Genomic DNA, 26,876 nt, shown 5'->3' with positions numbered 1-26,876 from the left:
GCATCTGGTCCCATCACTTCATGGGAAATAGATGGGGAAACAGTGGAAACAGTGTCAGAATTTATTTTGGGGGGCTCCAAAATCACAGCAGATGGTGATTGCAGCCATGAAATTAAAAGACGCTTACTCCTTGGAAGGAAAGTTATGACCAACCTAGATAGCATATTCAAAAGCAGAGACATTACTTTGCCAACAAAGGTCCGTCTAGTCAAGGCTATGGTTTTTCCAGTGGTCATATATGGATGTGAGAGTTGGACTGTGAAGAAAGCTGAGGGCCAAAGAATTTTGAACTGTAGTGTTGGAGAAAACTCTTGAGAGTCCTGTGGACTGCAAGGAGATCCAACCAGTCCATTCTAAAGAAGATCAGTCCTGGGTGTTCTTTGGAAGGAATGATGCTAAAGCTGAAACTCCAGTACTTTGGCCACCTCATCCAAAGAGCTGACTCATTGGAAAAGACTCTGATGCTGGGAGGGATTGGGGGCAGGAGGAAAAGGGGATGACAGAGGATGAGATGGCTGGATGGCATCACTGACTTGATGGATGTGAGTTTGAGTGAACTCCGGGAGTTGGTGATGGACAGGGAGGCCTGGCGTGCTGCGATTCATGGGGTCGCAAAGAGTCAGACATGACTGAGTGAGTGACTGAACTGAACTGAACTGAACTGGGGTGGGGGTGTGCTACTGCCTCTAAGGGGTGGAGGCCAGCAATGCAGTTCAACATCCTCCAGGGTAGTGCCTGGGACAGACCCACAGCAAAGAACAGTCTGGCCCCAAATGCTGACAGTGCTGAGTGGAGAAACCCTGATTAGAAGTGATATTTCTCATGGAAGATGATGGTATTTGATACATTTGTGACCTTGAGATAGTCCAACCTTCACAACACTTATGTTCCAATATAGTTTACACACTTAAAAAGCAAAGGAAATGTAGTGGACATGAGAAGGCTAAAAGTAAACAGAATAAGGATTTATTTACAAAGGTACATACACAGCAAGAGAGAATGAGAATATGGCAGTAGCTTCAGGATTTCTAATAGCAAGTTTATAATAAGGGCTGAAACCAGACCATGTGGGAATGCAGCAAAATGTAGTCCTGTAATGAGGGACATTCCTTATAATAAGAGAAGCTGCATGATCAGCTGCTCGCTGATTCAGGTCCCCAAGGCATAATCCACATCATAAATAATAACACTGAATATGATGCTTGTCACTGGAGTCAGCGCATGAATGACATACTGAAATAACAGGTATGGTCCTTTACCCAAGAAAAATGAGCCAATTGAGTCCTAGAAGGCTCCCATTTGATCTGCTGAGACAGGATAGGCGTATCTCAGGAATGTCAGCAGAAGAATAAAACACATACCCAGGCAGAAACCCTGCAATGACCCATTAGTGTCAGAAGGACCCAGAAGTCAGCCAGAGCAGGGGTGTCACACAGCATCTGTGTCCTGGGGTCCCTGCTCCCCACCCTGCAGGACTGCCAACAGGCCAGGGGAGCACATGGGGTGAGACCCACACACAAACATGCCTCCACGGGCCCACTTCTGTTTGCTTTCTACAGTGGGGATCAGAGAAAGCTTCATTTCAAAATGGATTTATATAAGTTCTGCTGTGGTCCCTCCCCTCTGGACACAGCTAGAGAGAGTCAAGGTCAAGTGAACATAAGTGATGAGCCACAAAGACCAGCCAGGGGGATGCCAACTGCCCAGCTCGCACTCCAGCCTTGTGCACACAAGACACAGCCCCCAGTGTACAAACATTAAAAGAGGGCTTGTTTATAAGGGAACCCTCCTGGACTGCTGGTGGGAATGAAAGTTGACGGAGCCACTGTGGAAAACAGTACAGAGGTGCCTCAGAAAGCTAAAAATAGAATTATTATATGATCCAGCACTTCCACTCCTGGGCAAACATATGGAAAAAGCTATAATTCAAAAAGATACATGTATCCCTATGTTCATAGCAGCACTAGTCACAATAGCCCGGACATAGAAACAACCTAAATGTCCAACCATAGCGGTGTGGATAAAGATGCTGCGGCACATATACACAGAGGAACACTACTCAGCCTTGAAAAAGAATGAAATAACGCCATTTGCCACAACATGGATGCGACTAGAGAGTATCATACTAAGTGAAGGAAGACAGAAAGAGTAAGACAAATACCATATGATATCGCTTATATGTAGCATCTAAAATATGACACAAATGAAGTTATCTATGAAAGAGAATCACAAAACATAGAGAAGACTTGTGATTGGTGGGGGATGGGGGAGGGAAGGATTGGGAGTTTAGGGTTAGCAGATGCGAACTGATCCATATAAAATGGATAAACAACAAGGTCCTACTGAATAGCACAGGAAACTATACTCAATGCTGCTGCTGTTGCTAAGTCACTTCAGTCGTGTCCGACTCTGTGCGACCCCATAGACGGCAGCCCACCAGGCTCCCCCGTCCCTGGGATTCTCCCAGCAAGAACACTGGAGTGGGTTGCCATTTCCTTCTCCAATGCATGAAAGTGAAAAGTGAAAGCGAAGTTGCTCAGCCGTGTCTGACTTCTAGCAACCCCATGAACTGCAGCCTACCAGGCTCCTCTGGCCATGGGATTTTCCAGGCAAGAGTACTGGAGTAGGGTGCCATTGCCTTCTCCGACTATATTCAATATTCTGTGATAAACCACAGTGGAAAAGAATATGCAAAAGAATGTATATATGTGTGTAACCAAGTCACTTTGCTGTATGGCAGTAATTAATACAACACTGTACTTAAACTATATTTCAATAAAAAATAATTTTTTAAAAAAGAGGGCATTTTAAAAAGCACAGAAGTGATCTCGTGGCTCTCTGTGTAAAAATAAGAGGCACAGGCCACCTTGAGAAATGGCTACATAAGCAGGGGCATAATAAGACCCCAGAAAAACCACCACCTTCAGGGAGGTCAAAGTGAAAGTGAAGTCGCTCAGTCGTGTCCAACTCTTAGTGACCCGTGGACTGTAGCCCACCAGGCTTCTCCATCCATGGGATTCTCCGGGCAAGAATACTGGAGTGGACTGCCATTTCCTTCTCCAGCGGATCTTCCCAACCCAGGGATCGAACCCAGGTCTCCAGCATTGCAGGCAGAAGCTTTAACCTCTGAGCCACCAGGGAAGCCCACAAAACTGATTATAATTCAGCAGTCACACTTATATTTTTTCTTTTTTTAATTTTTTTTCTTTATCCTGCCATTATTTTTTAGTCATTATTTTTTTAATTTGTTTTTAATCAAAGGATAACTGCTTTACAATACTGTGTTGGTTTCTGCCACACATCAACATGAATCAGCTATAGGTATACGTATGTCCCCTCTCTCTTGAACCCCTCCTCCCACCTCCCATCCCATCCCACCCCTCTAGGTTGTCACAGAGCACCCGATTTGAGCTCCCTGGGTCCTACAGCAAATTCCCACTGGCTATCTATTTTACATATGGTAATGTGTGTTTCTGATTATGACTCAGCAATCATACTTATTTTTTAAGGGCAAATCTGTGACCTGAAAAAATACTGCTCATGAAACATCGACAAACGTATTTGTCAGCTCTGCTGTTGAAAATACATGAACTTGCTAGAAGCATGTAAAAAGCAATCACACTTATAGGGTCTCTAACATTTACCTCTTCGGAGCTTATGCTGGCTGGGGGTACCTTATAGACCAGACAGTGCGAAGGGTTGGACTGGATGCCACCCTGGAGAGGTAACATCACCTGCCCGGAGCTGGCTTCCAGCGAGGGGTTCCAGACAGCCCAGCGAACCATGTGCATACATGCCAGGCTGGACAAGGAGGTGAGTGAAGCTGCCTGGAATGGAAACAAAGCATATGGGTCATAGGTTGTCACCAAACCCCCATGGGTGGGGAAATCAACAGTGCTTTCCAGGGAAAATCTCGCCACAGGGCAGCGCAGCAAGGCAGGGGGTCATCACAAAAAGAAGGCCCACCACAGAGGAGGATGTGGCACCACGTCGGTGGCTCAGAGTGGGCAGGGAAGCCAGCCTCTGATTCTGAGACCCTCCCCACTCCCGCCCCAGTGTAACCAGGACCCTCCTGAAGACCAACACTGCCTTTATGATTCCTCCTCTTCCACAGGATCCTTATGCAGGTTTCCTTTTCTTCCTTTTTAGGAATACAGTTTCTTTACAATGTCTTGTTAGTTTCTGCTATACAACAAAGTGAATCAGCTACGTGTATACATGTATCCCTTCCCCCTAGAGCCTCCCTCCCCTTGCCCCATCCCACACCTCTAAGTCATCACAGAGCACTGAGCTGAGCTCCCTGTGCTTTACAGCAAGCCCCCACCAGCTGTGTATTTTACACATGGTGGCGTCTATATGTCAGTGCCACTCTCCCGGTTTGCCCCACTCTCCCTCCCCAGCCTGTGTCCACAGGGCCACTCTCTAGTCTGTGTCTCTATTTCTGCTTTGCAAATAGGTTCATCTGAACCCTTTTTCTAAATTCCACATGTATGCATTAATATACAATATTTGTTTTTCTTTCTGACTTACTGCACTCTGTATGACAGACTCTAGGTCCATCCACGTCTCTACAAATGACCCAATTTCATTCCTTTTACTGACTGAGTAATATTCCATTGTGTACATGTACCACATCTTCCGCAGGTTTTCAAACGCTCTGCACTTTACCATCCACCCAGATTCATGAATAAAACACCAGGAATGGCACTTTGTGTTAGTAACGAGACACTTCATCAAATAATGAAGAATATACGTGCACACTCCAGTTAGGGTTTCAGCACACATTTTCTCCAGCACTTTCAGCTCCTCACTGTATGTTCTGTGTATGTAGCTTATATGTAACTAGGAAATCACCCAGGCCAAATGTTTCCTGCTGTGCCTTCTTTCACTGTCTCTATCACTGGCCAGATGAAAGGGAGGACAATGCTAGGACATCCCTCCCCAGAAGTAGCCTCCACCTTCAGACAAAGCCATTTTCACAAATATGGTTTCAAGGCTTGAGTCAGTGGTATTTTAAAGAAACCACTTTCATCCATTATTCAAAATGAAGCAAGAATAAAGTGGAACTCAAAGTGGGTCCTGGTCAAGTCCTGACATTCCTGCTCAGCTGGGCAATGAGACTCGTGATCTACCCCCTTAAGGCAGCTCCAGAGACACTGGCTCATTCCCTGGCAGGAGACATATCAGTACCCCCAGGAAGGCCATTTCCTGACCAGAAGCCACCAGGCACATGACAACAGCAGGTAAGACAGGAGCCCAGGAACAGCGCTTTCCACCCCAAGAGCCCAGTGGCATCAAACGAAGTCAGACTGACAGCCCAGACTCAGGGCAGCAGCCACACCCGCCTCCACCCGATTCCCAGCCCCGCTGGGGATGCGGGGCAGAAGCCACCTGCAGGCGGCAGGTGTGAAATGGAACATGGTCGTGAGAAGGCTGGGGCCTGGACCTGGGACCTGAGACCCTTGGCTGCAGTGCTTGCACCTGGACACACCTCTCCTCCAGCAACAAAATACAAAGAAACTGTAGGGACTAAAAAACAGCTGCATGCATGTGCAGTTGGGGCAAATTATAGACAAGATACAAAAAGACCAAACACCCAACTGCCATTTGCAAAACGCCAGGAGCAAAAACAGGGTACTACTCACACCCCTTGCACACACCACCACCAAGGGGTGAGCAAACCACCTAGGCCACTCCTCCAGCCTGACCCCTAGACCTGCTCTGACCCTCACCCCAAAAAGGAACCAGCTCACCCAGTCCTTGGGGAACAAGCAAGAGAAGTTGTTGCTTGTTTTCACCCCCCTGCAACCAGCCAGAACCCCAATAAAGCTTTGCCTGGATTTCCTGTCTGGCCTCTGATCAATTTCTATTGATCAGGAAAGGCCAAGAACCCTGATCAGTACCAAACTCAGCATCTTCCTCCACACCCTGGGGCACTAGGAGAGCAAAGGACTGGATGGTTCCTTACCAAAGCCCTCCATCCCTCTTGACCACCAACCACGTGAGCTAACCCAGCAGCCCTCCAACTCAGGCCTTGGTCACAGGGAAGCAGACAGCCTGCAAGGAGGGGGTCTCAGACTCTCAGAAGGAGTGGAAGCCAAGGCTTGTCTGCAGTGGTCCCCAGGAAAGGGGAGGGTCCCCAAGGAAAGGCGATGGGAATCCTTTGACCTGAGTTGTGTCTGGGACCACGGAGCCCAGGAAGGCTCTAGCAGTGTACCCTGGGCTCCCAACAGACCCTGGATGATTGACTGGACACGAGTGAGTCATGTGTCACTGTCACAGCCAGGACTTGAGTGCACTCAGGTTCAAGGCAGATCGCACATACACACACAAGGACTCTGGGTGGAATCCAACACAGAAGAATTGACGGTCAGCTGGGTGAGACCTCAGCAGAGGCTACGTGCACACAATAAGGAACAGGAAGCGCTGGGACTTCCCTGGCGGTTCAGAGGTTGGAACTCCACCCTTCCACTGCCGGGGCTGTGGGTTCGATCCCTGGTCGGGGAACTAAGCAGGGGGGCGGAGAGAACAGGAAGTTCAAGTTTCACCTAAGTTGGTCTTTCCAGACTGCTTCAGATGACAGCCCATCCTATCACATCCTTTGTATCCACGTGGGGAACATCCAGAATCAGTGTCTGCTTGTGAATTAACCTCTTTTTCCTGAGGCCCCCTGTAACTGGACCTCAAACCACCCACTTCAGCCTCTTCTGATCGTTTACTGGAGCTAAACCCATTTCAGACCACGGGTTAGGATTCCGCCGTGTTCTGCACAGTCACAGAGCTGAGCAGGGGTTTGGGTCAATTCAATGAGCAAAAACCCACATTCTGGAAACACAAGCCAAGAACCAGCCAAGTAAGGATCCTAAGCGTGAGTCTGTGTGCCGCACTCCCAGTGTCAAATATGCGCTTCTGGTGTCTGTCAAATATACAGAGGGCACCCGCCCTTCCCGTCCCTCAGCCGGGGGACAGAACAAAACGGCCCTGAGTAACCACAGTGTTACCAGCCAAAAGCTGCGAAAAAAATCCACTGCTTTTTATAAAATAAATGATAGGGGCTTCCCTGGTGGTCTAGTGGCTAAGACGCCATGCTACCACTGCAGGGGGGCCCAGGTTCGATCCCTGGTCAGGGAACTAGATCCCACCTGCCACAACTAAAGTTCTGCAGGCTGCAAAGAAAATCAATAATCCCATGTACTGCAACTTAGACCTGGTGCAGCCAAATAGATAAATAAAGGAGAAAAAGTTTAAAAGCCAAATTAAGGAATACCATCACAATGATATTAAAAATAAAAATACTAAATGTATTCACAAAACTGGCCAGAAAAAAAAAACTATAAGGACTCAGTGATACCTATACTACTTTTATAAATAGCCATCTCCCTTAAATTCATAAGTTTACTACAGGGTCAAAGTTAAAACATGTGCCCCCGGTTTCATGCTATCTGTGCCAGTCCCTTCTGGCTTAATCTCTCAAAAGCAGCAACCGATCCCCAGCTTCCTACTTTCACGCTTTCTGTTGATTTTCTTGTCCTTGGTCTATATGGTGTTTCTCTGTGTGAAGCAGATGTCAGATAAACAAATAGCCACTTCCCACACTTTGTTTCAACATCTCTAACAAGAAGGGAGGGTCAGTGAGTTATGGCTCACTCCTTCATTGGGACAATGGCTAGGTGGCAATCCACTGGCCCTTTATTAGTCTGTACTCTCTCCCGACAGGCCAGGGCGATGCCTGAAAACGAGACCCTCCCTAAGCCCAGGCTCCCAACTCCCACCCTCAGCTCAAGGACAAGGCCAGGTGCAGCCAAGCAGGTGGGCAGAGCAAGAGCAGTATTTCATCCGTCAATGTGACAAACCTCCTCCTGTCTGTGAATCTAGTGGGTGAGATCAGATCTGTTACTTTAAAGTATCTTATTCTGTCAAAGTGGGTTTGACTTCATCCAAATTGTAAAAAAAAAAAACACACACACATTGAATTGTTCCCATTCACATTTTCAGTTACAATAGGAGACAACACACAAAAGGCCAAAGGAATACACTTGGATCACCAGTCAGGTTCGCCATGGAACAGAAGTGCATGCTAACATTCACCAGGCACGGGGCACACAGAACACAGACACTTGACCCCTGGAGATGCTGCAACCCAGGCTCCCCGGAATAGACTGAATGGTGGCCCCCAAAATGCATGTCCGCTCCCCAATCCCTGGACTCTGTGACTGTTACCTTATTCAGAGAAAAGGTCCATGCAGAGGTAACTGAGTGCCATGAGATGATGAGACTTAACGATCCAGGGAGGCCCTAAACCCAGTGACAGGTGTTTGTACAAGAGCGGGACAGAGAGAGACCTGAGACAGAAAAACAGAGGGAGACGCACAGATGGAAGGCCACGTGAAGACAGAAGCAGAGGCTGGAGCGATGCAGTCGAAGCCCAGGAATGAAACCTAGGAGAGGCAGGAGGGATGCTCCCTGGAGCCTTTGGAAGGAGCAAGCCCCTCCCGATGTCTCGATTTCAGCCAAATGGAATCAATTCTGGATCCAGGACTGTGAGAGAATAGATGTCTGCTGTTTTAAGCCAAGTCATTCAGGGCAGTCTGTTCAGGCCACCCCAGGAGACTGAGGGAGGGGCTCCCCTTGGCCTCTGTCCCCAGACCAGCTCAGAACTCCCCTCGAGGCAGGTAAACATATCTGGATGTTTCATAAGTTTGACTTTTGTCTAGATCTTCAGTGAGAACTTTTTCCTCCTGGTGGGGCCCCATGTCACCTCCTGAACCCCCTCCATGCCAACTCTGGGTACTACAGCCCAAAGCCCAGAAACACACTGCAGAGGTGATGGGGCACCCATAGGTGGGGGTTCCCCTGGCCTGAGGCCACCTCCAGAGACAGAATTGGTCCCCCTCAATGGGGGCAGCTACACCAGGGCCCGTGATGAACACAAACAAGAAAAGCAAACTGCGATGTGAGAAGGTGTCCAAACATCCCCAGCAGCAGGCCCATCACAGGATGGGAGGCGGGGGATAAGGGAGCTGAGAGACAGAGAGAGATTTAGGAACCTTGGGACAGATAGAGGAGCCGGGCAGAAGGCAGCCTGGCCCAGGTGGGCACAGGCCCCTTCTGGGGTGTCCACCACATGCCCATGTAACCCTCTGCACAGCTCACAAATGCCAACCCCAGAGGGGTTGCAGCCACCCACAGAGGGTGGGCCCAGGCCTGACCCCGGCAGCACAGACCAAGATGCTTCCATCCGCATGGAAGCCAGGCTGGCCCACATGGGCAGCTGGCAGCTCTGGAGTCTCAGGGCTGGGCCACGAGCAACACCTAAGGTTAAGGTGGCTGTTTTCATGTGCTCCTTATAGCACCCTGGGTGCCTGACCACTGAGAACTTCACAAGGCCTGAGACCCTGAAACCCATCCAAGGGGCAGAGTTAGAAAAGAAACGGGCACTTAGGACCAGGGTTTCTGTCCTCCTTCCTGCCAAGGAGCACAAGGCCCCCAGGACCAGCAGGCAAAGAGAAGGCTCACTGACCACATACCACCAGCCCGAAGTCTTTCCTTCCAGAAATGGATTGATTATACGCCAAAACCTTTTCCCAACTAGACACATAGTGAACTCAGCAGCTGCTGCAGAATAATTTCCTCCCCACACATCCAGGCTGGGAAAGGAAACCCAAGGACGTGTAATTAAAGTCGTTTAATCTGCTCATATACGACACAGTATACGCAGAGTCACTTAAAAGCACAGTAATCACTTGGCAGGCAATATTTTCATTTCCTTCTACGGAGTACAGTAATTACTTTTAAACATACACATGTGCAATGAAAAACAATGGGGTATGGTTTTAAGGAAGTTCTACAACCTAGAATTACTCTGTATGCTGGCTAAAGGACTCGTAACACTCCAGTCCTCTTTGGAAAAAAAGCTATCAACAAAGCTTGAAAGGAGCAACAAGCAAACCATCATGAGTGGGGCTGGGAGTGGTGATGTAGATAGGTGGGCAACCTCTTGCCCTTCTGAGTCTGCAGCCCAGAGACCAGCATGTGGCTACCCCAGGGCCTTTGCATTTGCTTCTCCAGAGAACCCTTGCCTGGGTCTGCTTCCCTCCCCGTACCTCCCACTGGGTCCTACAGAGCCAGTGACAATGCGGCTCAGGCTTGGCGACCTGGCACCCCTTCCCATGGGCGTGGCCCCTCTACTCCACGGGGCTGTGACCTCAGTGCAGGGAACTCCACCGCCTGGGATGGAGGTGTAGCAGCTACCCCTGGGAATGAAAGCCAGGCCTAGTTTTTCTATGAAGGGCTCCTAGGGGTCTCGGGAGAAGGCCTGCACTGGGGGAAGAATTGAAGCTGCCCACAGCCTAGAGCACGCCACCCCTAGAGCACCAAGAAATTCTGAGCACAGTGAGAGGGGAGTGGACAACACAGAAACACGCAGAGCAGGCGTGGGGGACACAGAGGAGAAGGTCGAGGGGAGCAGCCCCAAGGTCAACCAGCCAGAGGCCGTGCAGAGCAGGCAAGACCTGAAAGAAGAAGTGGGCCACCTGGACTTAACGCCAAAAGACAGCTGTACCAGCGGGGCCGACTGGAAAGGACGCAGGGTCACTCTGCTTATTTCTTACAACTGCATGTGAATCCGTAATGACGTCAAAATAAAGTGTAACTTAAAAAACAGTGAGGGGGGCTTCCCCCGTGGTCCAGCGGCTAAGACTCCACACTCCCAGCACAAGGAGGCCCAGGTTCCATCCCTGGTCAGGGAACTAGGTCCCACATGTCACAACTAAAGATCCCACATTTGCAACTAGGACTTGGCACAGCCAAATAAACGAATATTTAAAAAAATAAAAAACAGTGAGGTATATGACAAAAGTTATAGAAAGTGCTGGCTAAAAAAAAAAAAAAACTGTTTAATGACTATACACAAAAAGAAAACTCTTGGTGTTAAGTTAGAATACGTGAGAGAGAAAATTCCACTTAAAACAGCAGCACAAAAATTAAATATCTGTGAATAAACTTAGTAAGAGCTATTCAAGCTGTTTAAAATCTACACTGTAAACCCATATGGGGGCTTCCCAGGCCACACTAGTGGTAAAGAATCTGCCTGCCAATGCACAAGACACAAGTTTGATCCCCAGGTTGGGAAGGTCCCCTAGAGGTGGGAATGGCTACCCACTCCAGTATTCGTGCCTGGGAAATCCTATGGACAGAGGAGCCTGGCAGGCTACAGTCCATAGGGTTGCAAAGAGTAAGACACAACTGGGCACAAACAATCCTATTTTAAAATCACCCCCAAAAGACACAAAAACAGAAGTGGACAAGCAGAAAGACTTCCCTTCTTCCCAGTTACAACATCACAACTTCCACAACACGTCAATTCTCTCTAGTTAATTAATAAATTTAATGCACCCCCCAAAACACCAATAAACTCTCTTTATGGAGCTAGACCTGTTGATACTGAGATTCCTCGGGAAAAGCAAATGCAGGCAGAGCTACAGGAGTCATAAAGGGGAGGGGCTGCAGGTTGCTGCACCACCGAGTGGCCACAGCCGCAGGGCCCCCACCACTACACTATGCTCCCAGCACAGAACAGACAGAGCAGCCCCGGGCAGAACAGTGGTCTAGGAGCAGGGGAGTGTGTGCGTGCTCAGTCCCTCAGTTGTGCCCGACTCTTTGTGACCCCACGGACTACAGCTGCCAGGCTCCTCTGTCCATGAGATTCTCCAGGCAAGAGTAATGGAGTGAGCAGCCATTTCCTCCTCCAAGTGTAAACAGAGATCTCATGTATGACTGAAAGAGGCTAAAATCACTGGGCACAAAGGACTTATAATAAGTAGCATCAACTTACTTGATGCTACAACTGGACGGCCACTGTACAAAGATGAAATTAGACCTACTCCTCACACCACAAAGGCGACCTAAACATAAAAATGGAAACTGTACCCCTACTAGGAGAAGACATGGATGAATTCTTCTACAGGAGTAAGGAAAGGCTTTTTTACTACGACTCAAAATCCAGATGCAAGAGAAGAAGAGACCGATACATTTAACTACATCAAAACATGTTTTAGCATTTACGTGATGTCATGGACTGAATGTCTGTGTTCCCCACAAAATCATACTGATGCTGAAGCTCCAGTACTTTGGCCACCTGATGCAAAGAGCTGACTCATTGGAAAAGACCCTGATGCTGGGAAAGACTGATAGTGATAGTGAAGTCGCTCAGTCGTGTCTGACTCTTTGCGACCCCATGAACTATAGCCTACCAGGTTCCTCCATCCATAGGATTTTCCAGGCAAGAGTACTGGACTGGGTTGCCATTTCCTTCTCCAGGGGATCTTCCCGACCCAGGGATCGAACCCGGGTCTCCCGCATTGTAGGCAGACGCTTTACCATCTGAGCCACCAGGGAAAGACTGAAGGCAAGAGTAAAAGAGGGCAGCAGAGAGTGGGATGGTTGGATGGCATCACCGATTCAACGGACATGAATCTGAGCAAACTCCGGGAGATAAGTGAAGGACAGAACAGCCTGGCGTGCTGCTGCAGTCCAGGGGGTCACAGAGTCGGACACGACTTAGCAACTGAACAACAACACTGCTTTTGTTGACAGTTGGAATGTCCTCAGAGCTTTTTAAAATGAAAGGAAAGGGAAAAAGGGATTTGCAGGCTGAATGCACCCGAAAACACACTCCATTATGGACTCTGAGGAGAAGCAGGAGCAAGCCGGCAGCGACCCACCCCCTCCAAGGCCGAGCCCTGACCTTGCAGGAGCCCCCACGGCCACGTCCCCTCTGGGGACACGCCTAGGGGAGGGAACGAGAGCCCAGGCCAGCAGCAGCAGGGCTGTCTTCTCAGCCACATCTAAGTTTGGTCGTGACGGGAATGCCTGAGTCAGCGCTCACCACCGGAATGCTAACCCCGTACTCGCTGCTTCACGCAGCAAGTAATTTGTGCAGAAAATCATTTCAGACGCCAGAACATTTCCTCTCCAGATTACACTGAAGAAAGTACACTTGATGACAGTAAAATGGAATCCAATATTCCATGTTAAGATAAACCTCCACATCAAAAAGAATTGATGAGCTATTACAAGCCACATTCTAAGAGCTCCACGAAGCAACAACGCGTGGCGGACCCACCTGCCAGCCAGTAAGCATTTCAATGAAGAGCTAAAAAATAATAATAATCAAGTGTCAGGTAAGTCGTATCAGTTTCAGCATGTGGACTTTATAATAGCAAGTGGATCGTAATTAATATTCTCGAGGAGACACTATCTACATGTAAATGAGTGGCAAGCGACATGGAGACCCCCATGGAGGCACCAGTCCTGCTGCTCCTCCAGGGGTTCCGTCTGCATCGGGCCCCAGCTCATGCCCAAGACAGCAAGGGTACCCTGCACCTCCCCAGGGTGGGGAAGGGCCTGAAACCCCTCCCTCCTGCTGTAGTCCCACCCTAAGCCCATTCTGCCCACCCCATGCAGACAAGCTTATCTGCACAGAGTTGCATTTTGGCTGAAACTTCTGGAAACAAAGAAAGAAAAGCAGAGCTGGAAACAACAGCTTTGTGAGAACAACGGAGATCACTCGTTCGGCTGCACTCAGAACACCTGCCTCTGGGTCAGCTCACCTGATACACGACAGGGAACAGACATCAGAGGAGACCAGGAACTAACATGGCAGCTGTGCCAACACCCCATTCTCCTTCTGAAGGCCCCCCAGAATCATCCTCTGTCCCCTGTTTTTCCATCAGCTGCACAGTGATGCAAGCAGACTGACCACCACAGAAGGCATCTTGTGGCCTTTTTTATTCTTAATTTGCTTGTTAAATGATCTTTTCTTTTTCAGTAGAGCTACCACACATTTCCCTGGTGGCTCAGATAGTAAAGTATCTGCCTGCAATGCAGGAGAGCCGAGTTCAATCTCTGAACTCGGTCAGAGAGATACCCTGGAGAAGGGAACGGCTACCCACTCTAGTATTGTTGCCTGGAGAATCCCATGGACAGAGGAGCCTGGTGGGCTGCAGTCCTTGGGGTCGCAAAAAGTTGGACACAACTGAGCGACTAACACTACTACCACTACCATACGACCCTGCATTCCCACTCCTGGGCATACACCCAGAGAAAAACTTAGTCCAAAAGGACATATGCACACCAATGTTCTTTGAGGGACTATTTACAATAGCCAAGACAAGGAAGCAGCATAAACGTCCATTGGCAGAGGAATGGATAAAGAAGATGTGGTACATATATACAATGGAATACTCAGTTCAGTTCAGCTCAGTTCAGTCGCTCAGTCGTGTCTGACTCTTTGCGACCCCATGAATCGCAGCACCCCAGGCCTCCCTGTCCATCACCAACTCCCGGAGTTCACTCAGACTCACGTCCATCGAATCGGTGACGCCATCCAGCCATCTCATCCTCTGTCGTCCCCTTTTCCTCCTCCCCCCAATCCCTCCCAGCATCAGAGTCTTTTCCAATGGAATACTACTCATCCATAAAAAGACTGAAATAATACCACTAGTAGCCACACGGATGGACCTAGAGATTGTCATACTAGAGTGAAGTAAGTTAGAGAAGGAAAAGACAAATATCATATGACATCCCTTATATGTGGAATCTAAAAAGAAATGATACAAATGAACTTAATTACAAAACAGAAACAGACTCAGAGGATGAACTTATGGTTGCCAGAGGGGAAGAATGGAGGGAAGAGTTAGGGAGCTTGGGATGGATACGTACACACTGCTATATTTAAAATGGAAAACCAACAAGGACCTACTGTATAGCACAGGGAACTTTGCTCAGTGTTACGTGGCAGCCTGGATGGAGGGGAGTTTGGGGGAGAACGGATACATGTACGTGTATGGTTGAGTCCCTTCAATGTCCAACTGGAGTTATCACAACATGGTTAATCAACTATACTCCAATGTCAAAGTTTTAAAAATTTTTTTAAATAAATAAATAATGATACTTGCTTTTTCAAACAAAAACCTGAATCTTAAGAATAGCATGGTTTGGATTTTCCAAAAAATCTGTATCAATGATGTAAATGATGTCTCTTTGCAACCTTTTCTCCAACTGAATCCTATAAATTCTTGCTCTTGGTTCTGAGACAGGCACGTACAAAGTCCACTCAAAGAAAATATCCATCTCTTGTGCAGATTCAAGCTTTGCTACACTTCGTACCATTTGAAAAATGCCCTAAAATGGCCTCATTTTTCAAAATAATTATTGATTTAATAATTAGAATTAATGCTATCATGAAGCCTGCTGCCTTCTGAAGTATTCACACCATCTGCCAGCAGAACATACTGTTTCCATACAGAGCTATCACCAGAAAGAAGTGATTTCTAGTCACATTCCATGCTTGTTATCCATACCGTTAATAATAATTACACTGCTTTTAACCAAAAGAACATTAATGGTAACTATGCTTATCCTCCGTGCATGCAGCCCATCGCTGGGTGGGAACCCAGTGGTTCTTACATTGCCGTCCGCCCCCGAGGGGCTGTTAAACACGTACTCCAGCTGGAAGACAATGGCGAACGCGGGGTGACGGACCATCTCAGGGAGTCGGAGACGGCTTCTCCAGCCCAGCGCCTGGTTTCCAGAGCTGGGCCGAGAACATAGAGAAGGGGTGAGTCAGGCAGTGGCTTCCACTGCCCGGCACCCAACACCCCTCATTAGCTCGGGCCCTGGGGCCCCTGGTGTTGCTGCTGCAAGAGTCCTCCTGAGCAGTGTCCCTGTGCTCTTCTGGGCGTTTGGCCACCAAGGTAATGTCCCAAACCAGAGCGTGTTGTAGATGCCGCAATCAATACTTAGCCAAACTGCCAGCACTGGGGATGGGAGGACGGAGAGTCTCCAGGGAAGTGCCCCCTCCAAGGCCGGCTTCTGCCCAGCCTCACGTGTGGCACCCCTGGGAGATGTCTCTGATGGTGATCTGAGGAGCCCAGGACTGAATCTAGTGGCAGAACTTCCTGCCCTCTGGTTCCCTGTCGCGTGAGGGTCACAGGAACTTCTGGAGGGAACCATGTGGGGGCTCCACAGCTGGAAGCATCTGTAACACTAACCCCAAAACCATCAAGGCACAAAAACAGGATCTTTCCAACTGCAGGATGCTGAGGTCTGCTGTGATGCTGTGACGGAGTAGGAAGCAGCACCGGGGAAGGACCCAGGTGGGATAGCGCATCCCTCACGTGGAAGAGTGATGGCCTTTCACTCTGATCCCTGGTTGGGTGCCCACCCCCGACGCTCAACTCCACAGGGGGCTGGACCTGGGGCCTCAGGGGAGATACCTGGCCTTGGAAGAGGAGCCGACCTTCCGGCTGAAGCTGGCAGAGCGTGTCAAGGCCACCTCCAGCTCGGGCACCAGCACGAGGACCTGCGGCCGCTGCACGAAGCCCAACCCATTGTGCACGCCCACGCACAGGCGCCGCTCCAGGATCTCCAGGGTGCCGACGTCCAGCGGGCTGCCCGCCTAGGAAGAGCACAGAGTGAGGCCGGCGCAGAGCAGGGGCGAGAGCTTGCCAGGAAAGCCCCCAGCGGAGAGGCCGCCAGGGAGACAAAACCAGAGGTGTCAGGCCTTCCAGACCAGATGGAGCTTAGTGAAAATATGATAGTGTTAGCTGCTCAGTCGTGTCCAACTCTTCGCAATCCCACGGACTGCAGCCCAACAGGCTCCTCTGTCCATGGGATTTCCCAGGCAAGAATACTGGAGTGGGTTGCCATTCCTTTCTCCAGGGGATCTTCCCAATCCAGGGATCAAACCTGGGTCACCTGCGTTGCAGGTGGATCCTTCACCATCTGGGCCACCAGGGAAGCCCACCCAAGGAGCTTAGTAAAGCACTATCCAATCAGGGTGGGTTGGCCTTCGGGCACTTTCTTGGTACTTTGGGGGTTCCTCAAATAGCATCACCTTGTACAGGAATCACCCCCTAGATTCCCAAATCAGCTAACTCTCACTTTCCAAGGCTGCGCTATGATTCTCAAGGTGCAGCAAACTAGCAACAAGGGGACCCGGCTCCTCCAACAGAATCCAGAGCTCTGGGGTGTACAGGCCCCCAGAGTCAAGGGCAGGCAATGATGGAGGTGCCTAGAGGCTGAACACAGAGAGTGTCAACACCTCTGCCCTCCCCCGACTCAGACACCTGAGACTTGGGGTGGATGGGGCAGCAGTAATCATAACCCAATAAAAATGGAATCTGCCCCAAAGTGATCTCTGGATATTAAAGTGTTTCATCTTAACAAAAAATGTACAGGCATGCTAAAAAATGGGCAAGGATATTCCTCCAGGCTATTATTGTTTATTAAATTATGGGATTGGTGCAAAATGATCCCTGAATTTTTGAGTTTTCTTCATTGCTCATTAATCATGCTGAACTGACCTAAATGCAGCCCATTAGTCTTTGAGTAATGAGCATAAAACGGGGGCAGAAACAGTATCTTCCGACTGAATGGGAACAAAAATACAAAGAGAGTAGAAATATGTAATAAAGTGATCTTTATGGGAACATATAAAATTCAACAATGATACCCTTAAACATCTCAGTAGTCACAGACAATCTACTCTGAGCAATGGGAAAACAGCAGGAACTACACCAAGAAAAAGTTTGCAGTTGTTTCAATTCTCTGCTTAGCATTTCTGTTTCTTGTGGGACTGTGTTACATGGAGCTACATTTTCAAGAACGGGTTGTTGTTGTTCAGTTGCTGTCATGTCTGACTCTTTGTGACCCCATGGACTACAGCATGCCAGGCTTCCTTGCCCTTCACCATCTCCTGGCATTTCTTAAATTCATGTCCATTGAGTTGGTGATGCCATCCAACCATCTCATCCTCTATCTCCCCCTTCTTCTCCTGCCTTCAATCTTTCCCAGCATCAGGGTCTTTTCCAATGAGTTGGCTCTTCACATCAGGTGGCCAAAATATTAGAGTAGTGTGGGTAGACAGCAGGAAAAAAAGAGTCCATATTTTAAAATATTCCACCTTATTCATACATGAACACATATTTGTGTGTGCATGCAATTAATCATTTGCAAGCTTCATAATTTGCTAACTTCAGGATGGGCACCAGGTGACTGAATCATTCATTCTTACAAATAACAACTCAATGGACATGAATGTGAGCAAACTCCAGGAGATGCTGAAGGACAGGGAAGCCTAGCATGCTGCAGTCCATGGGGTCGCAGAGTCAGACACAACTTAGTGACTAAACAACATGCCAACTGCTGGGGCACATCAGGTGCAGCGCTATGCAGTGTCCTCCTGGTGCAAATACTCCAGACAGGGACTGGCATCCCCCAGTTAACAGGCAAGGGTACCAGGTCCTCTCCACAGCCAAGCACCCAGAGAAACAAAGCAGAGTGACGCTCCAGAGAGCTCGCTGGGCAGGGGGATGGGGGCGCTGCCCGCAGCTCTGGCAGGGCGGCTGGGCAGGATGGCAGATCTGAGACTGAAGCCTGAGAGGGGTTGTGCCAAGGATCCAGATAAGGAATATGCAGGAAAGTGGGCCATGTGTACAAGGGCCCATGTAGGGACAAGGTGTCATGCAGGCAGGCAGACCTGGGCAGTGCCTGGGGGAGTGCCCCTCCCAGAAAACCACTTCAGTGAACCAAAGTGGTTGCAATTTATAGTCATCTCCTTGGAAATATCTTCATATACTCTGAAAATGTCCCTTGTAAATGTAGACTATTTTACAGGTTTCCCTAAGCTCGTTTGGTGATTTAATTTACTTTTAAATGAAGACTGATTAAGAAACATTAGGTCTTCCCTGGTTGCTCAGACAGTAGAGTCCACCTGCAATGCAGGAGACCCAGGTTCAATCCCTGAGTTGGGAAGATCCCCTGGAGGAGAGCATGGCAATCGACTCCAATATTCTGGCCTGGAGAATCCCATGGAAAGAGGAGCCTGGTGGGCTACAGTCCATGGGACTGCATAGAGTTGTACAGGACTGAGCAACTGACACACAGATAAGATACATCAATGTGTGTGTGTGTGTGTGTGTGTGTGTTAGTCGCTCAGTTGTGTCCGACTCTTTGTGACTCTACAGACTGTAGCCCGCCAGGCTCATCTGTCCATGGGATTTCCCAGGCAAGAATATTAGAGTGGGTTGCCGTTTCCTACTCCAGGGGATCTTCCTGACCCAGGGATCAAACTCACATCTTCTGCACAGGCAGGTTAATTCTTTACCACTGCACCACAAGGGAAGCCCCTAAGATACGTCAAAATGAATGTTAATTAATGTCTCCGGTTAACAGCACTCTCTCAGCAGTGAAGTTGACAATGGGCTAGTGGCCCTCTTTAGGCACAAGGAGACAAGAAGACAGAAACAGGGGCATCACTGTGACCGCCCACATCGGGGGCTCAGGAGGCCGGCATCTCCCAGTCTGCCTGCTGTTCCCTCCTCACTGTTCAGACTAAACTCCCCAACCCTGGACTGTACCTCCCGGAAGCAATCGCTGATCACGAGTTCCAGAAGCTCCTCCTCGAACTTCTCCAGCGAGGGATACAGCGTGAAGAACAGATCATCCAGGTAGCACGTCAGAGGCTTCTGCAGGCGGGGCTTCCGGAGGGCGTCTCCTGGACACGAGAGGCTCAGATGGATGACCCGTGGAAACACAACCACCGGAGGGCCCTTTCACCCACAGGGCTTCAGGCCAAGGGCTGAGCACTGAGAAGAAGGCGTAGGCATCGCTCGGACGGACTCAGAGCCGGAGCCCCTGTCAGCCCAAGCCCAGATACTAAACAGATCAAATGACTGCAAATTTCATTTGGTCCAAATTCCTCCCCAAACGTCCTCCAGGAACAAATTTCCTAACTCAGCTATCTAGGGCACACAGGCTGCCAGAGGCAGGGTGACATCTGTTCCCTTCCCCACGGCTTCCTGTCCAGCGAGAGCACAGCCAACTGTGTCATTTCTCATTTCCTTATACCCTGAACTATGGGCTTCCCCAATGGCTCAGCAATAAAGAATCCACCTGCAATGCAGGAGATGCAAGAGACACGGATTCGATCCCTGGGTGGGAAAGATCCCCTTGGAGGAGGAAATGGCAACCCGCTCCAATATTCTTCCCTGGGAAATCCCATGGACAGAGGAGCCTGGCAGGCTACAGTCAGAAACGACTGAGCAACTCAATGACAGAAACGACACCCTGAACCACGTCGAAACACTCAGACACACGTGTGACCATGGAGCCACGATAAGCAGAAACAAAGGCTGGGCTGCGAAGATGAGAGGGAAGTCCCATCCCTATCAAGAAGCACAGAGACCATGAGCTCCATGAGGGTGAGGACAGAAAGGGAGGGTGGCCCGTGGCATTCAGCCCAGCGCCCACGCCGAGCAGGTGAGTGGAAACCCAGCCTCGAAAGTGGAGCATCACACCTGTTTGGAGAGGCTTCTCCACAGGCCCTGGAACAAAGACCACCACCAGTAGGAAGAAGGCAAAGCCAGTCCCCACAAACACACCCCCAGGGGGCGTCTGCCCCTCTACATCCCCATCTGTGTCATCACTCTGGTTTGGTCTTCTCTGACTCTTCCTAAACTTTTATGATTATTTAAATATTGAGGTACACGGTCTTAGATTTTTAAAAGCCCAATTCCAAAGCTTAAAAAAAACATTGATGTGAGATGCAGTGCCGATCAAACTATGCCAGAAAGAACACTATCTTACTGGAAGGTTATCAGTCAGTGCAGCTGAGAGGCAGTTGTCTCTGTAACTTAAAGTGCATCAAGAGCCTTAAAAACATACCTATCCATAACCAACAAGGACCTACTGCAGAGCACAGGAAACTCTGCTCAATTCCACATGTGGCATTGAATGGAGGGGGTGTGGGAGAGCATGGATATGTGTGTGCGTGTGGCTGAGTCCCTTCACTGTTCACTGAAACTGCCACAGCATGGCTAATCGGCTATATCTCAACACAAATCAAAAAACTTAACCTTTGAAAAAGAAATCCATATCCACCTTCTGCCCCAGCGATGCCATTTTTGAATCTATTTAGCAAAATAATCAAGAGTTAAGAGATCAGTCACTCAGTCGTGTCTGACTCTAAATAATCAAAGATGGAAGCAAAGCTTTATTTGCAAGAATACTCATTAGAACGTTATTTATAACAGACAAAAGTAAGAAACCACCAGATGTTCAAGAATATGAGAATGTTAAATAATCTCTTGCTCATCCATATAAAATGAGAAAAAAATCATATTGTCAGAGATTATTTAAAAGGAAATCAAAAAACAAAAAAAGAAAGAAGGAAATAAAAACAAACAAAAAAGAATATTTAATAATCAAAAATAATCATGACATTGTAGGTGAAAAGAACAACATATAACAACATATAAAACTGCATATTATTAGTCCATTTGATGACAAGATTACTTAAAATATATGCATTTTGAGACATCACTTTGCTGACAAAGGTCTAAAAGCTATGGTTTTTTCAGTAGTCATGTATGGATGTGAGAGTTGGACCATAAAGAAAGCTGAGCGCCAAAGAATTGATGCATTTGAACTATGGTATTGGAGAAGACTCTTGAGAGTCCTTTGGACTGCAAGGAGATCAAACCAGGAAATCAATCAGTCCAGAATATTCACTGGAAGGACTGATGCTGAAGCTGAAGCTACAATACTTTGACCACCCGACGTGATGAACTTACTCACTGGAAAAGACCTTGATGCTGGGAAAGACTGAAGACAGAAGGAGAAGGGAATGGCAGAGGATGAGATGGTTGTATGGCATCACCAACAGAAGGGGATGACAGAGGATGAGATGGTTGGATGGTATCACTGACTCGATGAACATGAGTTTGAGCAAGGTCTGGGAGTTGGTCACTGACAGGGAAGCCTGGCGTGCTGTAGTCCATGGGGTCACAAGGAGTCAGACACAACTGAGTGATTGAACTGAACTGATACATTTGCATATATACACATTTATCTTTTTTCTTGGAGTAGTACTCTGTTCTTGTTTGGTTTTTTTTAACTGAAGTATAATTGATTTTCAGTGTTTTCAGAGTAATTCACTGTGATTCAATACATATATCTGAATCACAGCAAGGTGATTCAGATATATATATTCTTTTTCGGATTCTTTTCCATTATACATTATCTCAAGATATTGAAGTTTCCTAGTCTGCATAGTAGGTCCTTGTTGTTTATCTATTTTATATATAGTAGTGTGTATTTTTTGATCCCAAATTCCCAATTTATCCTCCCCCAGCTTTCCCCTCTGCTAACCATAAGTCTGTTTTCTATGTCTGTGAGTCTATTTCTGTTTTGTAAACAAGTTCATTTGTATCATTTTGTTTGATTTCACATATAAGAAAAGTCACATGACATTCGTCTTTCTCTGATCTACGTCACTTGGTGTGATCATCTCTAGGTCCATCCATGTTGCTGCAAATGGCATTATTTCATCCTTTTTATGGCTGAGTAATATCCCATTGTATTTTTTATACCATGTCTTCTTTACCCATTCATCTCTTGATGGACATTTAGCTTACTTCCATGTCTTGGCTATTGTAAATAGTGCTGCAATGAACACTGGGGTGATGTATCCTTTCCAACTAGAGTTTTCGTGTTTTCCAGACATACGCCCAGGAGTGGGATTTCCAGATCCTGTGGCAACTCTATTTTTAGTTTTCTGAGGAACCTCCATACTGTTTTCCACAGTGGCCGCATTAATTTACGTTCTCACCAACAGTATAAGAGGGCTCCCTTTTCTCATATCTTCTCCAGCATTTATCATTTGTACTTTTTGATGGTGGCCTATACATGTACATCTGTAGACAGTAATCATATATAACTTTATTCCCCTTTTTATGGTTTTCTATACCTTTCCCATCACAAATACACACTAAGGTTTGATACTTCTGAGAAAGTTTATGTACTCCTTTCATCATATTTTTAAGTGTTTAAAGCAGGTCAGATGATCAGACCCAATTTAAAAGTACAGCTATCCTTATTCACAGTAGACAAAAGGTGGAAACACCCAATGCCCATCAGGAAGTGAAAGAAAGACAAACAAACTGTGGTCCATCCACACAACACAGTATCATCCTTCCCTGGTGGCTCAGGAGGCAAAGAATCCACCTGAAATGCAGGACACCCAGGTTCAATCCCTGGGTGGGAAGATCTCCTGGAGAAGGGAGTGACAGCCCACTCCAGTATTCTTGCCTGGAGAATCCCATGGACAGAGGAGCCTGGCGGGCCACAGGCCATAGGGTTGCAGAGAGTTGGACATGACTGAGCGACTCACACTTTCACTTTCACTTTAGAAGAGGAAGGAGACGCTGACGCATGTTACAACATGGATGAAACTTGATGACATTATGCTGAGTGAGATAAGCCAGTCACAAAAAGACAAGTACTGCATAATTCCATTTATATGAGGTGCCCAAAGTCATCAAATTCCAAGACAGAACGTAGAATGGGGGCTGCCAGGGGCTGGGGCAGGGGTGGGGAGTTAGCGTGTCTGCAGAGTCTAGTTCTGCAAGATGAGAGCGTTCTGGAGACGCGGGGTTGCTCAACGATGTGAATGTGCTTAATGCTTCTGAACCACGTGTTGAAAAATAGTTAGAAAAACACATTTTATGACATGTGTATTTTACCATGATGTTAAAAAACATGCAGAAATATACAAAGTGCAACCTTTCATAAAATGGTCAAGTGAGTGTCCAAAGCACATCCTGAGGTGGGAGCCTCAGTCAGAGACAGAAGGAGAGAGGGGGGGCCCAGAGGGGAGGCGGGCATGGGAAAGGGACCCCTCTCCCAGCAATAGGCAGGAACTCAAGGTGCCTCCACCCATAGGAAGCACATGAATCATCTATGCAGGATTTCAGGGAACACAGCAGAAAATGGCCAGGCAGCGGGTCCCTCTGGGAGCTGAGTGGGGGAAGGGGTAATGCTGGCAGGACCAGAGCATCAGGAGGTGAGGGTGCAGAGAGGGAGCAGAGGGAAGGGGGGACACATAAAAGAAGCCTGTCACCCCCTTATTTTTGCAGACTGCATATCATTCACATTCTGCAAGTTAATTCATGTGTCTACATCATAGGGTAGGACACATTCCCCTCCAGTGATTTCAGCGTTTTTAACACACAACCGCTGTCTTCTTCTGTGACCTTGATCCACAGGACCCTGTCGCTGGCGTGTGCTCACTGCTTTAGAGCCCAGACAGCTCATATGCTGGTTACCAAACAACCCCTCAGCTCTTGATCACAATTAAACTCTTGACCAAAAGAGGTGTTCATGGTCAAGTGGCCCAGGGCTCCGTGGGCAGTCACAGAAGGGGGGAGGGGCTCCAGGTAAGGTGGCCACGACCCCCACCCCAGAGGGAGATGGCAGTGATCTCTGAGCTCCCTGTGCTCCTGCGAGACCCCCACCTTCCCCCCCACCCCACACTCGGAGCCGCCCCGTGCTCTCAGCCTTAACGCCAGCGAGACCATACCATCCTGCCTCCCACCTGGGTTCCATCACTCAGTCCAGGGAGCCAGAACCCCCAGACACACCCCAACCTCTGGTGCAGAGAGCATCCTGGGGGCACCCACTGAATCCACGGAAGGAGGACATACAGACTACAACTGGCACCCTCTCCCTAACAATCCGTGCCGAGCAGCAAAATCACCCAACCCCAAAGATACACCCCAGCAGGTTACCAGCTCATGCCCCCCAACACCAAGTCTTGTTTCCATGGAAGCATGAATGGCAAACAAGTGCCCTTCCCTGAGGGCTGCTCCCTCAAAGGGTCTGCGCGGCCCCCAAGCCAGAGGTCACTCCCTGGTCAACAAGCACTGGGACAGTGACAACAGCCACCAGCCAGCACTCCCCTCCCCGCCATCTTCAGGTGAGATGGAAACAGAAGGAAACCCAGAGCTGACCCATTGCCTTTCCCAGTGCAAGGGGCCCAGTTCTGAGCCTGGCTTGGCCAGACTTGTTCTGCAAACTTCCAGAAGCCACAACCAAAGAAAGTACAGTTCTGAGGGGCCCTCTGACACAAGACAGATCAGACCTCCCAGATGCCCTGTGCAGTCACAGGGGAGCCGTGACAAAGGAGCCAACCCAACTCAACTCAAGACAGAAGGTTCCAGACCAAGGAGCAGCCACTCACCCTTGCCAGGCACACCCCATGTGGCCAGGGCAGGGCTTTACTGACCCATTTCACTTGATCCCCATACACATCTCTCCGGGCAGGTCCTCACAATGCCCCCATTTTACAAAGACCGGCCATGGCAGAGGCTCAGAGTGGTCATGTGGGGCCAGAACAGAGCCTGCTCACCACCTCGGGCCTTGGGGCACTTCCCCAGCATGCCAGCACCACCCACGGGCACAGCTTCACCGCCTGACACTGTCGTTCCCTCCTTCAACCAGCAGCAGCAGCCAGCACAGACACAGGGGCCTCGGCAGGGCTGACCCCTGGCAGAGGGACTGTTGACCCCGTGCACTGTACATGAGTGGGTCTTCAGTCATCCGCCGCCACGTCTTCGGGTGGAGACGCAACTCCCAACAGCAGCCCTGCTCCTACTTCTGAATGATGCCTTTTCTCCTGAGACTCTTCCGAACACAGCGCAGAGAAAACTGGACGGTGAGAACCCCTCCCTAGAGACATCCTATCCTTCAAGGACGCGCTTGGTAACACGCCCCCACCTGAGGACCTCAGGCTCTCAGGGATACAGCTCCCCTGCCCAGGGTGTTTCACTCACCAGAACACACCTCCCAAGACAGAACGTGGCAACAACAGCAATAGAATGTAAACGAAATTTAGGAACAATTTAGGCAGGAATGTAAGTGAACTACCCAACTCCAGTGTTCTTGCCTGGAGAATCCCAGGGATAGGGGAGCCTGGAAGGCTGCCGTTTATGGGGTCACACAGAGTCGGACACGACTGAAGTGACTTAGCAGTAGCAGCAGCAGCAGTAAGTGAACTTGAGCTAGTCCACATTTGCTCTAGATGGCATGCATACTCAGCATGACTGTAGCCCTCCAGGCTCCGCTGTCCACGGGATTTCCCAGGCAAGAATACTGGAGTGGGCTGCCATTTCCTCTTCCAGGGGAATCTTCCCAACCCAGGGATCAAACCTCCATCTCCCACGTCTCCTGATTGGTAGGCAGGTTCTTTACCACTGGGCCACGTGAGAAGCCCCAGGTTTGCTCTGAAACACCTCCTATGGCCTGTGAGGACCGCGGTTGGACTTGAGGCTGGCCCTCATCCAGGAAGGATGCACTGACTCTATACTGTGAGCACAGGGATGCACCCTCAGCCCAGCACGGGGCCTGCCGCCCACAGGGTCTACTCTACAAACACGTGTTGAGTCGTCAGTGAATCAATTAGTATATAAAACGCATACACCAACCTACTAGCAGCAGTTATCTCTGGGGAGTGAGGTTGGAAGGGAAAACTTTTAGTTTTATGAATTTATTGGATAAAGATTAATTCTGTCATTTTAACTGTCCTCAGCAAAGGGCCAGAATCGAAGCTGTAGCACACTGGCCCCTGACCCACAGCAGCCTCAGGGAGCATGGCCCTGTCCCTGGTCACTCCCTCATCACAGGGGTTCGAAGTCACTATCCAGGAACTTAGAAGACACGTAGCCCACCTCCGGAGGGTGGGCAGTCAGCTCAGCCTGGGAAGCCTGGTGGAAGAACCCCATCAGTACACAAGGTGCTCAGGCCTGGGACCCATATGTTGTTTGTAGAAGTGCAGCATCAGCAGTTTGGGGCTGGGGAAGCACCTCAGCAGGTGGAGGGCCAGCCCGAGGACACACCAGCCAAGAGGGGCCACCACGTGGTCAGTTCTTGGGAAAGCTCTGCCTAGCTCAGTTTAATAGACGAGGAAGCAGGGCTGGGGTCAGTGAGCTGGCAGGTCAGCCCGGGGACAGCCCCGCACCAGCACAGAGTTGGCATGC

General features: G+C 48.9%; 1 protein-coding gene across 3 annotated transcripts in view; it reads right to left on the bottom strand.

Moving 5' to 3' along the window:
• NPHP4 (nephronophthisis 4) overlaps window positions 1-26,876 on the bottom strand; it is a 138,338-nt gene that overhangs the window by 76,088 nt on the left and 35,374 nt on the right. For all 3 annotated transcript variants that reach the window (XM_010849957.1, XM_010849959.1, XM_010849958.1), the window contains exons 8-11: window positions 19,422-19,558; window positions 16,278-16,459; window positions 15,469-15,595; window positions 3,645-3,827 (exon numbers count right to left, since the gene is read on the bottom strand). In XM_010849957.1, coding sequence (XP_010848259.1) covers window positions 3,645-3,827; window positions 15,469-15,595; window positions 16,278-16,459; window positions 19,422-19,558 — 629 coding nt within the window. The remainder of the gene's footprint in view (window positions 1-3,644; window positions 3,828-15,468; window positions 15,596-16,277; window positions 16,460-19,421; window positions 19,559-26,876) is intronic.

The sequence above is a fragment of the Bison bison genome, unplaced genomic scaffold, assembly GCF_000754665.1.
Source record: "Bison bison bison isolate TAMUID 2011002044 unplaced genomic scaffold, Bison_UMD1.0 scf7180017864289, whole genome shotgun sequence".
NCBI lineage: Eukaryota > Metazoa > Chordata > Mammalia > Artiodactyla > Bovidae > Bison > Bison bison.
This window is presented reverse-complemented; position numbering and strand designations above follow the sequence as displayed.